Below are 14880 nucleotides of genomic sequence, written 5' to 3'. Positions count from 1 at the left end.
GATTTATGAACTATTCTACTCGATAGATTTATGATTCGAAAATTCTAAAAGAGAAGGAAAAACATTTGTATTGTAGGGCACGATACTCTATATTCAAGGATGTAGTAAAGATACCACAACATATTTGCATTATGGGTGAGAGACCCATATCATGCAAATATGTTTAAAAAAAAAAAGTTTTCAAAACCGTTTCTAGTCTTCGGCATTTCCAGACAAGTGGCTACTGAAATCAATCTTGCTGCTGTCTGTGCAATTTACTCGGCTGACTTTTTTTTTGCTAACTTTAACATAATCTTTCATGGTGGGGCTAAGATATTTCTTGGTATGGCTGTAGCCTACCCCAGCCATACCCTGGATACTTACTGTATGGGTCTGAAAAAGGAATTGGACTTCCTCTACCTTAAGGCCTCAAAGCATTTCCAATACTCTATACTGTTGATGAACTTTCATTGTAGAAAACCTATTTCTGCCAGGAATGTAAAAAATAAGAAATATTTTGAGTAAAGACAAATAACATGAGGTAGCGAGTCCCACAGAAGAGTTTTAGTTTGATACATAGATGGGGGAAATGATAAAGATGTTTAGGGTCCAGTCACAACATCCGATGCACCTTATTCAAACTGGGGGGGAATTATTTAGTTTTCTAAAGAATTGCGTTTTGCAGAGCCAAACATTGTTTCCAAACAGAATTTACTTAAATACAGACATGGTAAACAAATCACATTGCTGCTGCAGCTTTAAATATATTTTGCACTTTTAGTGGAAATGTTAATAAAGTAAAAATATTGAGAATACAGACATTGAAACTTTATTGTTAAAATTAAAAAACGTTCTACTCTAGTTGTTCTGGCCCTAATACTCCTCCATACAAATACTTCTAAAAAAGGTATGAGTTTGAATAAACAAGTTTAAAAACAATCAATGGCCACATAACTTGTAACTGCATTGCCAAAGCTCCATACCGCTATTGTCAAACAACACATTTTATATGTTCAGTTATTATAAACACATTTTCACACTCTTCCAGACTTAAGGAGACATGTAAACAGTATTACAAACTGTCAAATAGAGCTCAAGCAATTAGTTAAGTCAACTTGTATATAGATTCCTTGTTTCCAATTTGATATCAATATTTTAATTTTAAATAACCTGAAAACCTTTTTGACTCTGGGATACTGAGCAGATGTTTTATCAAGGACAGGATATCTGACATCAGATATCAGATTGAATAGATAAAAGGAATAAATATTACATAAGGACTAATGTTGTTAGTAAATTGCCCAGGGGGTCAGAACAACACACTGAAGCAAATGTGCCTGATTTACCTTAGTTTCACAACTAGGACACATTTTCACCAAGGTTTCTGAGCATTTACACCAGTTATGAAAACTTGCCAAAAGCACTTCCTGCCAGACAACTTTCTTTGTAGCAGGAAAATAAAATGTCCAAAGTGTGGCCGGGTAACAATTTTGTTCACTATTCTTTTAGGTAAGAAAGATAGAAAGTAAATGTGAACACTACTGACAAAGATAAGTAAAAGACCTCATTATATAAAAGGCCCGTTTACGTATATATATTGTATTATAATTTAATCTGATGGATAGATCTGAAGCTGACATTAAATATAAATACCTTTTAGTTAAAAATGTATATTCAAAAGTTATCAAACAAACTGAGGGAAGTCAAAAGCATTAGCCTTTGGATTATAGTGGAGTCAAAGTATTGGAGTAGGTACACTTAGTTATGGTCCGCCACAATTTGGCAACAAACAGCATAAAACAAGATTTTGAAGCACAAATCTATGGGCAAAATAAACCACACATCACAAAAATGATGCTCGGAATAATTTATTTACTGATCTATGAATCAGGTTTTCACAACAACAGAGACACATATCACAAACAGTTGAATTCATCCTGAGAATACATGATGAGGTGACACAGATCACCAGGAGGCTTCCTACTTGGGGGCAGACCTACAATTATTTACTTTTTGGCCAACCATCCAATCAATTATTCAGAAAATGAAGGGGCAAAATATTCTTCAAGGTCTGCTTAGGCAGTGTTACTCTTTTGCCAATTGATCTTTTTGTCAATATGGTGATTTGTTCAAGAGGTACTTTTAACATGTTTCATGTCCACATTGTACATGTTGCCTCATGAGCAGCAAACATATGCACTCGTCTCTTCGAGTGCTTGATCAAGATCGTTTAGGGAATAGAGGGGTATTGTTTTATCAGGGATACAGACATAAAAACACATACAAATGTATTATTAAAATGATTTCACTATCACCACTGGACAACACACAGGCATGTTGTCCAGTGCAGGCAAGTCCTTCTATTCATCCATGAGTTGGCTTTATTGCAGTGGTGCGGGACTGATGGAGGAAGCGCAGGAAAAGGAAGATGGCGGTGTTGCGTCTGTGGAGAAGAGATTCAGTCACATTCAGTTTGAAGAAATGTATATTCATTAAGTAAATTGTTACATCTTATAACAGCAGAGTGTCAAATCAAAGTTTTCAGATCTTGATCAAAATAATGTATTGTGACCAGCAGAGGGAATCATCATTATACCTGAACATGTATAATATACTTAATTATTATGTCTTACTGTAACAAGTATCAGAGTTTTGTTTCTGTTCTCCTTTCATGTCGTGCCTGCGTTGCTTTAATATTGGTGTTTTCATAAAAGGTCATCTTTTAGCTTGCTTTATTGTCACATATATTGTTAATTATATTGTGAAGTTTAAAAGATGATTAAAAGCTGGTCTCAAAGAGGCAAGCTCACTGGCTTCACATAACTTTATGCTTGCGTCTTTAGTCAACCACTATAGCAGTTGCTGCCATGTACAGCTTCCACTACAGTTTCTGTATAATTGTCGTATTTTTACTTACCATATCTAGTCCACGCTTCTCTTTCCTCTGTATATCACTGCAGAACAACAGGTTGAAATGACATTAGAGAAAAATAATAATTTTACTTCTTAAGTCAAATAAATGTTTGGGTGGTTTCGGTGGGACTTAAAATAGAGTTATAAATATATCTTTGCATATTATAACACTCACCTGTACCAAGGTTGCTGCCTTCGCAAGAGACTGAGAGGGCAGGGGAAAAAAAGGTTGAAATTCAGTCAAAATGTTGTCAATCATTTTAAACATGATTCAGCTGTGCCACCTTTGTTGCCCTCTGAGGCTTGAATCGTCTTTACTGCTGTTGTGTTCCCAAATACAGAAAGACATAAAATCACTAGTGCTAAAACTTTTCCGTTAAGAGCATAAACAGAGGGTTAACTTTTAATATAAACAAAAGGACACATTAGCTCCAAACTAAATTCCTATATTATTTATCATCATAAACAACTGAGAGATGTCACAATCCTACCCGAGTAGATCCTCTGGGCGCAGAAGAGGACTTTGCTGCCCTCTGGTGTGAGCGGAGTCACCACCACAGTGTAGACATCCCCACACTGGATGTTGGGAACATCACAGCTGCTCTCCCCGGGGGAGGCGGTGCAGGTGTAGTTGTTCCTGCTGCCCACCAGCTCTGTGACGTAGCTGTGGCTGCTGCCAGCACCGCGCCAGTGCACCCGCAGAGAGCTGTGGGCCATCCCATAGAGCCGGACGCCTGATGGACAGCAGGCACCTGAGAGAGAGAGAGACATGAAGGGAGGTTTCTGCAGTGGCTTTAATGTCTGAACGATAACCAGCCCATTCAAAGAGAGCATGACAAATTGTTTTAATTTTTGGAACATATATTTCACCGAGCTGTCAAATGTTAATCCTGACGCACATGAGCAAAGCAGTCAAGAAATGGCTTTGAATTTAAAGTGTATTTTGTAGTGCCGGGACTCGATTAAAAACATCTAATTAATGAGATTTTTTAATTAATTAATCGAAATTAATCGCATTTTTAATTACATATAAATATTTGACCTGAGAACAGTGAGAAGATGTCAATAAAGTGTGCCGTCACACAGAGGTAATTTTAATTGCTTACCGGGGTCCAATGATCCCCAGTCAGGGCAACACATTTGGCTTTCTCCAATAAATTCTCTTTATCTTCCTTTTCATTATCATAAAGCTGCTGGATTCTTTTTGTCACTGTCTTTCTGCATGGTAGCTCATATGTTGTGTCAGACGATGCAATCTGTAGTACCTTTTGCAGCCCCTTATTTTCTACCACTCCAAGTGGTCTACAGTCGAGTGCAATCCAGTGAGCTGGTTATTTTTTTCAGACGTGGACTTAGTTATCCTGGCCCTGAAACCAGTCATCTGGTTGAGTGTAGGTTGGGTGTGGGTCATACTTGTCAACCCTCCCGATTTTCGCGGGAGACTCCCGATTTCATTGCCCTCTCCCGGTTTCCTCCCGGGGTCATATTTCTCCCGCATTTCTGACAAAATCAGATTTACACACGACTGTTTCCACTCGGACTTTAATAAGCTACACCATTGTTTGGTTTCCATGGTAACACGTCTCTTTAGTAGCGCGCGCGACTCAATGTCTGAGAGGGAGAGGCAGATATTCAGAGAAAACAGAACAAGAATCGACAACTACTCTACTCTCTGCTCACTCCTTTCCTGTAAAATGCAGGTCCAGTCCACACATATGCTCCATCAACAATGATCATCATTGTTCCAACGTGACGCTAATGCTAACAGGCTAACTTAAACTGCTAAACCTCACCAAAACAAATAAACGCACTCTGTTTCAGTGACGGACAGTAGCATGCAGTCCACAGCTGGGTCCTATTTGAGCTTCTGACACCATGTTTGTAGATGTAGGTGCATTAATAAACAAGGCAAGTCAGGCTGTGTCTCAACGCCGTGTATTCACATTAAGCAGGTAATCATACAACTGAGGTATAGTCACGTGAGGCAGATATATATAACACAGGCACAATACGTCCACAGGGTGGAGCTGCAACCTAGCCTAAACCACCCTGTAACAGGTGCTACAGGCCGCAAGGCAGTGCACTTACAACTACAATAAGCATGTTAATGTTAATCTAACAGCTCCGGCGATCCACTAGCACCCCCCATTGATACATACCATAAACAATCGTGTATATATATTGCTTCTTTTTTATAATAAAAGGGTCATGTCAGTGCTTTCTGGTAGATACACTACAGTTGCAAAATATTTTCTTTTCATTGGAAGAAAACCCAATCACTTACTGGACGAGAAGCCCTCATAGGAGCAGTTTGACCGGCGCCCGCTGTGGCTGATCGCCTCCATGGTGATGGTGTAATTGGTCCCACAGGTGATGCATCCCATGAGGCAGTGGGAGTCCATGGTGTGGCAGCGGGCGTGGCCACGCGTTGATGTTAGGGAAGTGATGAATGTATGCGCCCCTTTAGCGGGAGACCATGACACATTGCTCATTGCCTGCGTCACCTGATCCACCACTTGATCCACCGGGCAGCACGGTCCTGTAGAAGAGGATGATACATTTAGTGTTGAAGTGGAACAAAAAAAACTACCATCTGTATTAAAATCAGAATACCTATATTCGTCCCACAGAGGGGACATTTACATTTGTGACAGCAGAAAAGAGCAAAAGACAGCTTGATATTAACTAAGAAATCAGTTTTTATTACAAATATATCTGTGTTTGTATTCCATGCTGAGGAAACCTTAAGGTGTTCTTGAGGCTGTAGGTGGCGCTACACGTCACTAGCATGCTATTATATTGTTGTTTTTAAGTCCTGCCTGTGCTTTATAATAAAATGGTTCAATCACAACTTTTGACCGCTCACCTGTTTCCAACAATTCAGAGTAGCTGGGTAAACCCAAGCCTGCGGGGCTGGTTGCTATGACGCTGACTTCAAAGTTAGCGCCACAAGGAAGGTCAGTGATGTCGCAGCTGTTTCCGTCTGTGTTGCAGGTTCGTGTGCCGTCATCTCCCGACGCTGTCACGGTGTAAATAGCAAGCCTGTTGTTTGGAGTCCAGCTGACACTGAAGCAGGAGGAGTTTCTCTGAGTCAACATCAGATTCATCGGCATGCATGGAGCTGCCGGGTGGAGGAAAAGAGGAATTAAGAGCATTATCAAACCTCTGAGACTACTCCACATACAGTACATGAGGAATGGATGTGAAATTAATGAATTGGCTGTAGGCCTATGTGTAGTTTTAAAATATACTGTAGCTCTCTGAAGACCAGTCTAGTTCATAATATTAGATATCAAGCATTTGAAGTCATTAAAAACTTTTTTTTAACTGAGCTTTTAGCGTTATTTAAATGGGAAATCTGAAAATGAAACAAAGTGGAAAACTTTACAACTTAAAAATGTAACTGGATATTTGCTGGATACATGTGGGCACACGTTTCCTACCTGTGATTTGTGTGTGAGCTTTGCATGCCCGGTTGCATCCGCTGATGTCGTTGCAGGGTGTCACCACCACGCTGTAGGAACTGTCGCAGCTGAGGTCAGAGAGGGCACACACCGGAGCCGTGTCGTTACACAGGATGACCTCTGAACTGTCTGCAGCTCGAGTCTGGTACAGCTCTGCCCCCCGAGAGACCGTCCACGTGATCTCAAACGTGTCAGTGCTCACGGCGGAGATGGATACACCCTCTGGACAACAGAGCACTGAAAGACACACAGGGGGTGTGATACACAGAAAATCATGAATTCAAATCTGTCCCCTCAGTGGCTACTTACAGGTGGTGTCGTTGAGAACCTGTCCTTCAGGACTGCTGCCAGCCTGGTTGAAGGCCATCACAGACATCAGGTATGTGTGGCCACATGTGCAGTTGTAGGTGCAGCTCCTGCTGGTGGTGTTGCAGCTCTCCTCTGCACCGTCTCCTCTCTTGATGAAGGCTGTGTAGCTGTCGACGTGAGTCACCGTGTCCCAGGTCAGCGTGCAGCTTCCTTCTGTCGACTCCACAACAGCCAGAGACTGTGGGGGGCAGGGGGCTGACCGGACAGGACAGCAGGGAGTTTAGTCATATTTTAATGACAGAGGGTTTCAGAGCAAACTAGTGCTGCCATAATTTTTTTATCCATATCTAGACTAGCACTAATGTGTTAGTTAGAATTCTACATATAACATAATAATGTTTTTCTTATTAAACAACTAAATGTAATCATAACTCTTGTAGCGAAGTGTATGTTCAAAGTATCTGTTTGATTTCCTTGTATATTAGATTTAATCTATTTAAGAATTCTTCTGATGGTAAGAAAAAGCCTTTTATGTATTTTATGTTTGAAGAGAATGTGAAGATTGAATGATCTTATAGCTGTCTCGTAAACAGATCATAAATATGCAAAGACGAATAGATTTCTTGTCAACTTTCAAATTAAACCATTTTGATAATCCATTAATGTAAGGATCAGAGGTTCAAATTGATCCTGTAGTCACATTTATGGCATCGAAGTAACTTTGGATAAAAGTGATTCTAAATAAGATGTAATGAACTAACTTCCAACCAACCAACACTTATACAGTATCTTGTGACTAATCCAATACTCCTTGCATTATTATGGCTTGCTCATTATAGGTCTACGGTGCCCTATTACAAACCGATAGTTCACAAGTGTGATCGGAACTAAATGTAGTCTCTAATACTCACAGGTGATGAACACCATGGGGCCGGATTGGTCGCTGGGCCCGGCCTCGTTGGAGGTGCTGACCCGGACTATGTGTACCTCTCCGCAGCCCACTGGAGCAAGGGTGCAGGAGCTGGATGTGGATGTGGAGTTACAGGTGAGGTTCTGGTCGCTCATCACATGGTACTGGAGGGACCCAAAGACCCCCTCATCCCGTTCCCAGGACACGGAGATACCGGCCAAACCGTTATTCATCACCATGGAGACATTGGCAATAGATGGCATAGCAGGTCCTGTGAAAACAATAAAACATGCCCAATGATGCATTAAATAAAAGCACACATAAAAAACACACTAACAGGAGTAGAGAAGTATAATTAGAGTAATAGTTTCTAAATTACTCTTACCAGTAATGTTTGGTGAGGAAAATGTTATTACTAATAATACTGTATTCATCAGATGGCTGCCGTTCTTAGATATAGATGTCACAGCCTGAGGTTGAAAATATTTTATATAGTTCAAACCAACACAGAGACCCACTATTTCAGCATCAAATGACTGTTTACATGTCAACACTTATCGAGTTATTTGAACATGGCTTTATAACTAGTTCTATTTGTACAGTTTTTGTATTCTTGTGATGCATAAGTCTTTGTGGACGAATAAGACACTCCAGAGAAGACCAGTGCTACCTATGTGTCTTTTTGAACTACTAGGAGTCGCCCAAGTTCAAATGTAGAACCTTTTCTTGTATGGAGTAGTTTCCTTTATGAAACAAAGGGTTTTAATACTATTTCAAACAACTTGAGTCATGTTTTTTGTAGCTTATATAGGCTACATCCCATGATAATCATTTGAAGATATATATTTTTACACAATATTCTGTGTCTTAAGGTCATGTTTTAAGTTCCACCATTATATATTTCTAATAAGTGTAAGACTGTGAAGAGGTTAAATGTTTCTGGAAAGCAAAAACTTTTTTTGTGTGGAGGAGGCGTGTGGTGCAGTGGATAGAGCGTTGGTATTCGGATCAGGTTCAAACCCCTCTGCAGTCAGAATGTCGTTGTGCCCCTGGATACTTTACCCCAAATTGCTCCTGTGGGGATTGCCCACAGTATTGAGTATGTAAGTCGTGTTGGATAAAAGCATCCAACAAGTAACATGTAATGTAATACTTACCCAATAAAACATGAAAAGTTCTCTGTGACTGTGTTAAGTTTATTTAAGATTGCAAGCCTAGTTAATATTTTCTCTTATCTCTACACGTATAATATTTTTTACATGATCAAATAAAAAAGGCACATGGACTCTATATACTTGTAGGAGCAATCATGGGTATTTCCCACACACAGAAAAGAGTCTCAGTGCACGCTTACTTGTCATCTGGTTGATGTACTGACTGTCCTCTCCCTGGCGGCCCTCGGGGTCCCAGGCGAAACCCTTTATGACGTAGACTGAGCCCATATCCAGGCCGGAGACGATCCAATTGGTGCTGGAAGTGTTGTGCTTGATGAAGGTGGTGTTCCAGCCAAACTTGTACAGAGACAGGCTGTACTGGACAGCGTTGGCAACAGGAGCCCAGGACACAGTGATGCTGTCGTTGCTGGGAGAGGAGGCGGAGAGCTGAGGAGGGGGCAACACTGTGGAGGGGGACAAAGTTTAACATTATGAAGCGATTAGGGCGACTGTACTTGGAGTGAATATGTTTCTCTTGACTTTGATTGTTTCTTACTTAGTCATTTAAGATGTATGCTTTTGAAGCCAAGTCTTAAGGGAATAAACATCCTGAGTCATGTTTTACAGCAGTTAAGTCCTAGTAAAGCCCTTACTTTTTTGTGAATCCATTTTTTTATTTTTTGTTCTATTGTCAGCAGTCACAGATCCAAGCAGTGATGTCAGAATATGGGCTGCACCCAAGTATCAGCCACTTCACAGACTTTTATGCACCTACTAAAAAATGAAAATGATAGTTTTCATGTTTCTGAATAAGTGAGCAATAAATCTCACATGTTTGAATTTAATTTAGATGTAAAAAAGTTGTTTTTAGTTTCAAACATGTGAGTGGAAAGCTTCTGTTATAATTTAGAAAAATGGTGGATGTATAAATAAATCCACCTATAGTGTAGTTATTCTCAATCTTAAATAAACAGAAACCTACATTCAAGGAAGGGAAATTAAATCAGAGGTGAATAATGGCAAACGGCGAACAAAAACGATGACTGCCTGTAGCATGTTATTTTGTACTCATGTGGATCAGATAGTCCCCTGGGGATGGAGTAGAGAGGTGCCAGCCATGTTCTCAGGATCAGGTCCTCCCATTGTGTTTAACAGAGAAGGGTCCGGTATACTTACCGTCTTTACTGGAAAGACCCTAAGGCATTGATCGGCAAGAAAAACCCTGGATTCTTTTTGCACAAAAACTGAAGATAATGTGTATACATTCCCTGACAGGACTGTATACTCTGCTAAGAGACAATGAAGGAGAACAAGTGACTCCTGCAGGGTATGGAGACTGAGAAGAACAGGACATATTGTTTCTTACTGAATATGTGACTCATTGCTATAATCCAGCCCTTGGGGTTTAATTGTTTACCCACTGAATACATTTCTTAGGTTTTGTTTCTCAATCTTGAATTATGGACAAACACTACAACAGTACCTGTCTTTGCAGTCACAGGGGAAGATGGCTGGCTCTGGCCTCCACTGTTCACAGACATGATGCTGAGTGAGTACTCTGTGTACGGGTCGAGAGACTCAATCTCAGCGGGGGAGGAGGACACGATGTATTCTCTGATGAAGCGGTTTGGATTCTGCAATCGTATGATGTAAGATGTCGCCCCGATCTTCAAGCTGAAAGACACGATAAAAGTCTTGCTGTCCTTCGACTTCACCGTCAGGATTGGATCCATCACCTCAGGAGCTAAAAGATTCACAAGAAATACAGTTTGACGAGATACTACACCTTCCTCCACCTTCTCAGCGATAGTTGGCAATGCAATCCATCTTTTTACCCACAGATTTCAGGGCAAACTATTTATTTTGTGTCTGCAACAGTACATCAATTTGAATGCTGAATGTAATAAAATAAAACTATTTGCTTAAAGAAAGGCTTATTTAAATCATGAGGAACCAACAGTGACTCTTCTGTGCTCCTCTGTTCATCATCAAAGTACCATTTAAGTGTTTTAAAATGTACACATTACATTAGTTATTCAGATAACAAATGTTTAAAAATACATTGACTGTAATGTGTATACAGATACACTATATAGACAAAAGTATTGGGCCACCTAAAGGCGCTTTTATGACATCCCATTCCAAATTCTTGGGCATTAATCTGAAGTTGGTCCCCCCCTTTGAAGCTATTAATTTCTGGAAAGGCTTAACAAGATTTTGGAGAATCTCCGTTCTAGTTCAGCCCAAAGGTGTTCAAGTCAGGGCTCTGTGCGGGCCAGTCAAATTCTTCCACACCAAACTCATCCAACCAGGCCTTTATGGACCATGCTTGGTGCACTGGGGCACAGTCATGCTGGAACAGAAGAGGTGCCTTCCCCAAACTGTTTCCACAAAGTTGGAAGCATAGAATTGTCCAAAATGACTTGGTAAGATGAAGCATTAAGAATCACCAGACAAACCACCCCATAGCATTATCCCTCAAACTTTACAGTTGGCACCAGGGGCGGACTGTCCATTGGGAATACCGGGAGATTCCCCCGGTGGGCCGGTGCCGTGTGTGGGCCGGAGGGCCAAAAATAAATAAATAAAATATTTTTTATTTTGCCTAAATCATACCGGCCCACAGCAGCTGTCACTACGCAGTGAACGATCAGGAGTGAGTGACTGAGAGACCTAGCTGGCAGTTGCTTACAGATGGATAAACAAGCTCCAAAGCTGGCATTTTTGTATAGTTTGTGTATACAGTATTGTAGCGAGCCCTGGGTTCAGGGGGAGTGGCTGTACCCGTAGGCGAGTGAAAAGGAGGCAGTCCGTCTGCCTCAGCGGTCACGCGGCTGTGGCGCCGAACGTGTTGCCCACATTTATTGTTTTGGTCCAGTCAACTTAACTTAAATAATAATCACTATTATGGGTCCATAAAACATTTATTCAGCACTTTTGAATGCATACAGCACATTAATTCCAAGTCAAGTGCATTTTCTTTTCTCTGTAGGATAACTACAACAAAGTGCATTCTGAACAAAGCCACGGTGCTTTAAAACTGCATAAACATCTAGGCCAGTAGGCCTACTACAAAATAGTGTAAATAAAGACTGTAACAGCCAGGCCTTCAACAACAACAAATGCACCTATAAGCTTGGTAACCTAACGTGTTGTTGTGATGACGTAATCAAAACACGGCGACAAGCAAGGCGCGCGACGATGCTCGCGGCTGGCTCACAGCCAACATGTCTGCCGCTTGGAGATATTTAAAAATATCAGAGAGAGAGGCGCGGATTGCGATTTGTAAAACGTGTTCAGCTGACATTTCTCGAGGGGGTGTAACTGCAAAGACTTACCACTTCGGGATTACTCCACCACTTGAAATCAAAACACCCGGACAAATAGGCTATGCGGAGTATGATCAACGTAACCCTGTTCTGTCATTCGGTGATATTTTTTCGGTGCTAAAACCCTTTCGGCCGAAAGCGCCTTTTTAACCATTTTCAGCCGATCATTTTCGGTGGCCGAATATTCGGTGCATCCCTACTTTTAACCCATCCTAGTACCAGGAGTCTAGTACTAGGAGCAGTGGGCAGCTATTGTAGAGCGCCCGGGGAGCAATGGGAGTGAGGGGGGAAGGGGGATGTCCGGTGCCTTGCTCAAGGGCACCACGGCAGGGCAGGAGGTGAACTGAGACCTCTCCAAGTAGAAGTCCACACTCCAAAAGTAGGTCTGGTCGGGGACTTGAACCGGCGACCCAACGGCTCACAGTCCAAGCCCCTACTGACTGCCATAGATTTAGTCCCTAAGTTTGCTCTCAAAGTGCACCAGATTGATGCATTTAACGTCAACATTTTAAAATAAATCTTCCCGGGGGAGCTTGCCCCAGACGCCCCTAGGGGAGGTGAGGTGCACCACCTGCCCACAACCCCTGTTAAATTGTCTCACCCACATTGAGGATGCTTCCTACGCCCATGTTTTTTTCCATTCGTCAAGTCAAGCAAATTGGGTCAAAATGTTATTGCATCAATGATCTGTTAACATTAAAATCACGAAATATATGCTGTAACTATTTTGCTCTAGGCAACTCCAGGGCTAACGTAATGTGATTACTATATGAATAATTGTCCAAAACAGCATTAAATGCATAGGGTTTTTTGTTAAGTAACATACTTTCGTCGCCGGCCGGCCGATACATGTCGCGCATTAAGTGGGCCTGTCTGTCAATTAATCCCCGGGCCACTTTTCCTCCCCCCGGTCCGCCCCTGGTTGGCACAATGCAGTCCGGCAGCCGGTAACGTTTTCCTGGCATTCGCCAAACCCAGACTCGTCCATCAGACTGCCTGATAGAGAAGCATGTTTCGTCCCTCCACAGAACACGTTTCCACTGCTTCCACTGCTCTGGCAGCACTTCAGTGGCAGCACTCCGCAGTTATCGAGTCAGTAGAGCTTTGGCGACTTTTAAGCACTCTGCGCCCCCGCTCTAACTTTACGTGGTCTTTACGTGAGTTGCTGTGGTTCCTAAACGCTTAGACTTTGCAATAATAACACTTACAGTTGATCGTGGAATATCTACGAAAGAAGACATTGCACGAACTGACTTGTTGCAACGGTGGCATATTACCACGTTCAAATTCAGTGAGCTCTTTAATAATAAATTACTTTTATAACGCGCTTTTCCTGGTGCTCAAAGTGCTTTAGAACGACCCATTCTTTCACACATGTTTGTAAAGGCAGACTGCAGGGCTAGTTGCTTGATTTGATACACCTGTGGTACTGGGACTGAATGAAACACCTGTATGCAATGATTAAGGAGTGTCCCAATACTTTTGTATATACACACACACACGATAGAAATAATTAGTTTGCCCGAATATCACAGAATAAAACGGCAGGCCTACTGTACTAGCTTAACTAAAACAAATGCACCAGAACGTTTGTGTGTGTGTGATGAAACTAAACAAGAATAAAACACTCAATTAAGTACTTTAACATCACAAGGTTACCTCACCTGAGGAAGAATCGATAGTTCCAATGTTTAGTATCTCTTGAGCATTATCCAGAGCTGCAACTGTGAATGTATACATGATGTTTGGGGACAGAGAGTTGATGGTGCCCATCACTGTGTGTGGACCAAAAACGGCATAACCAACGGGGTTGCCTGGGGAGTTCTGGGGGGCGGCGATGACCTTGTATGAGCTGGCTCCGTAGATCCTGGTCCATCTGAGAATCACGCTCTTCGATGTTGCAGAGAACACGGATACTTCGATATCTGAGAGAGAGCATCTTTATAGTAGCCTACTTTTTTACACCCTGAGAAATTAATTCATTTACAGATACATATAGCCTACCATCAATATTTTGTGCCCTTTCATTCTCATATGGAAATGATATTACCATCTGCAGTGTAGTTATGGTAAAATATAAAATACATACCTTGTGCTGCAGCCTGCAAATGTAGATAATAAAATAAAAACGGTTATGGTTTTATATGACATTCAAGTTCCTACTACTTGACTGTAACATTGTATCACTCCTTTTTAAAAACAGGATTTCTGAACCTGAAATGAAATAAGCAAAATGACTAGAACACATTTTAGTCCGTTACTTTACCTGTGAGCATATGCTCAGCAAGACAAAAATCGCTGGCCACTTCATATTTTCTTGAAGTAAAATGACTTCTCTCCTCACACTATGCAGCTTCTGTTGGATTCAAATACTTCTCTCTTCAAGGTTTCACCTTTTTCTAAACATACTCTGTCTGTGCTGGTAAAAATAGCTGCATTTGGTCCCTCCCACTGAAGCAATTGACCAGTCACAGTGAAGTAGCGTAATAGAGAGGTGAAGCCCCTCCCCTTCCGGTGGACCTCCAGGGGACTTTAATTATTTCAGAAAAAGTATGTATTGAAGTCAATGGCGAGAGAAAGATTATCTTTCGACTCCGTTTGAATTGTGCCACGAATTACACATATGATGCTTGTCAATTTAAAGGATAGTTTTGCAAGTCAAAAAATTTAAATGTGTCGTAAAACTGACACATTTATTTGTGTGAAACACTCAATGAACTATATGGGTGATTCCGCCGAATGGTGACCATTTCCGTCCCCAGCATATTAAATGTATAAAAACAAGTAATAATATAAAATAAATTACATTTTATTATTAAACA

At 41.2% G+C, this 14880-nt stretch overlaps 1 protein-coding gene across 1 annotated transcript; it reads right to left on the bottom strand.

The window, feature by feature from the left end:
- Positions 1-2975: 2975 nt before the first annotated feature.
- On the bottom strand, positions 2976-14111 carry LOC307019507 (fibronectin type III domain-containing protein 7-like; the record flags this gene model as incomplete). Its single annotated transcript, XM_079650481.1, has 11 exons — positions 2976-3097; positions 3384-3644; positions 5177-5431; positions 5759-6013; positions 6336-6593; positions 6666-6920; positions 7577-7907; positions 8904-9209; positions 10166-10473; positions 13723-13983; positions 14063-14111. The coding sequence occupies 11 exons, from the start codon at positions 14109-14111 to the stop codon at positions 2991-2993; spliced, it is 2646 nt and encodes an 881-aa protein (XP_079506607.1). The 3' UTR covers positions 2976-2990.
- Positions 14112-14880: the final 769 nt, after the last annotated feature.

This window comes from Notothenia rossii (genome assembly GCF_949606895.1).
Source record: "Notothenia rossii genome assembly, chromosome: 1".
NCBI classification, from domain to species: Eukaryota; Metazoa; Chordata; class Actinopteri; order Perciformes; family Nototheniidae; genus Notothenia; species Notothenia rossii.
Note: the sequence above shows the minus strand (reverse complement) of the source record. Positions and strands in the feature narration are given on the sequence as shown.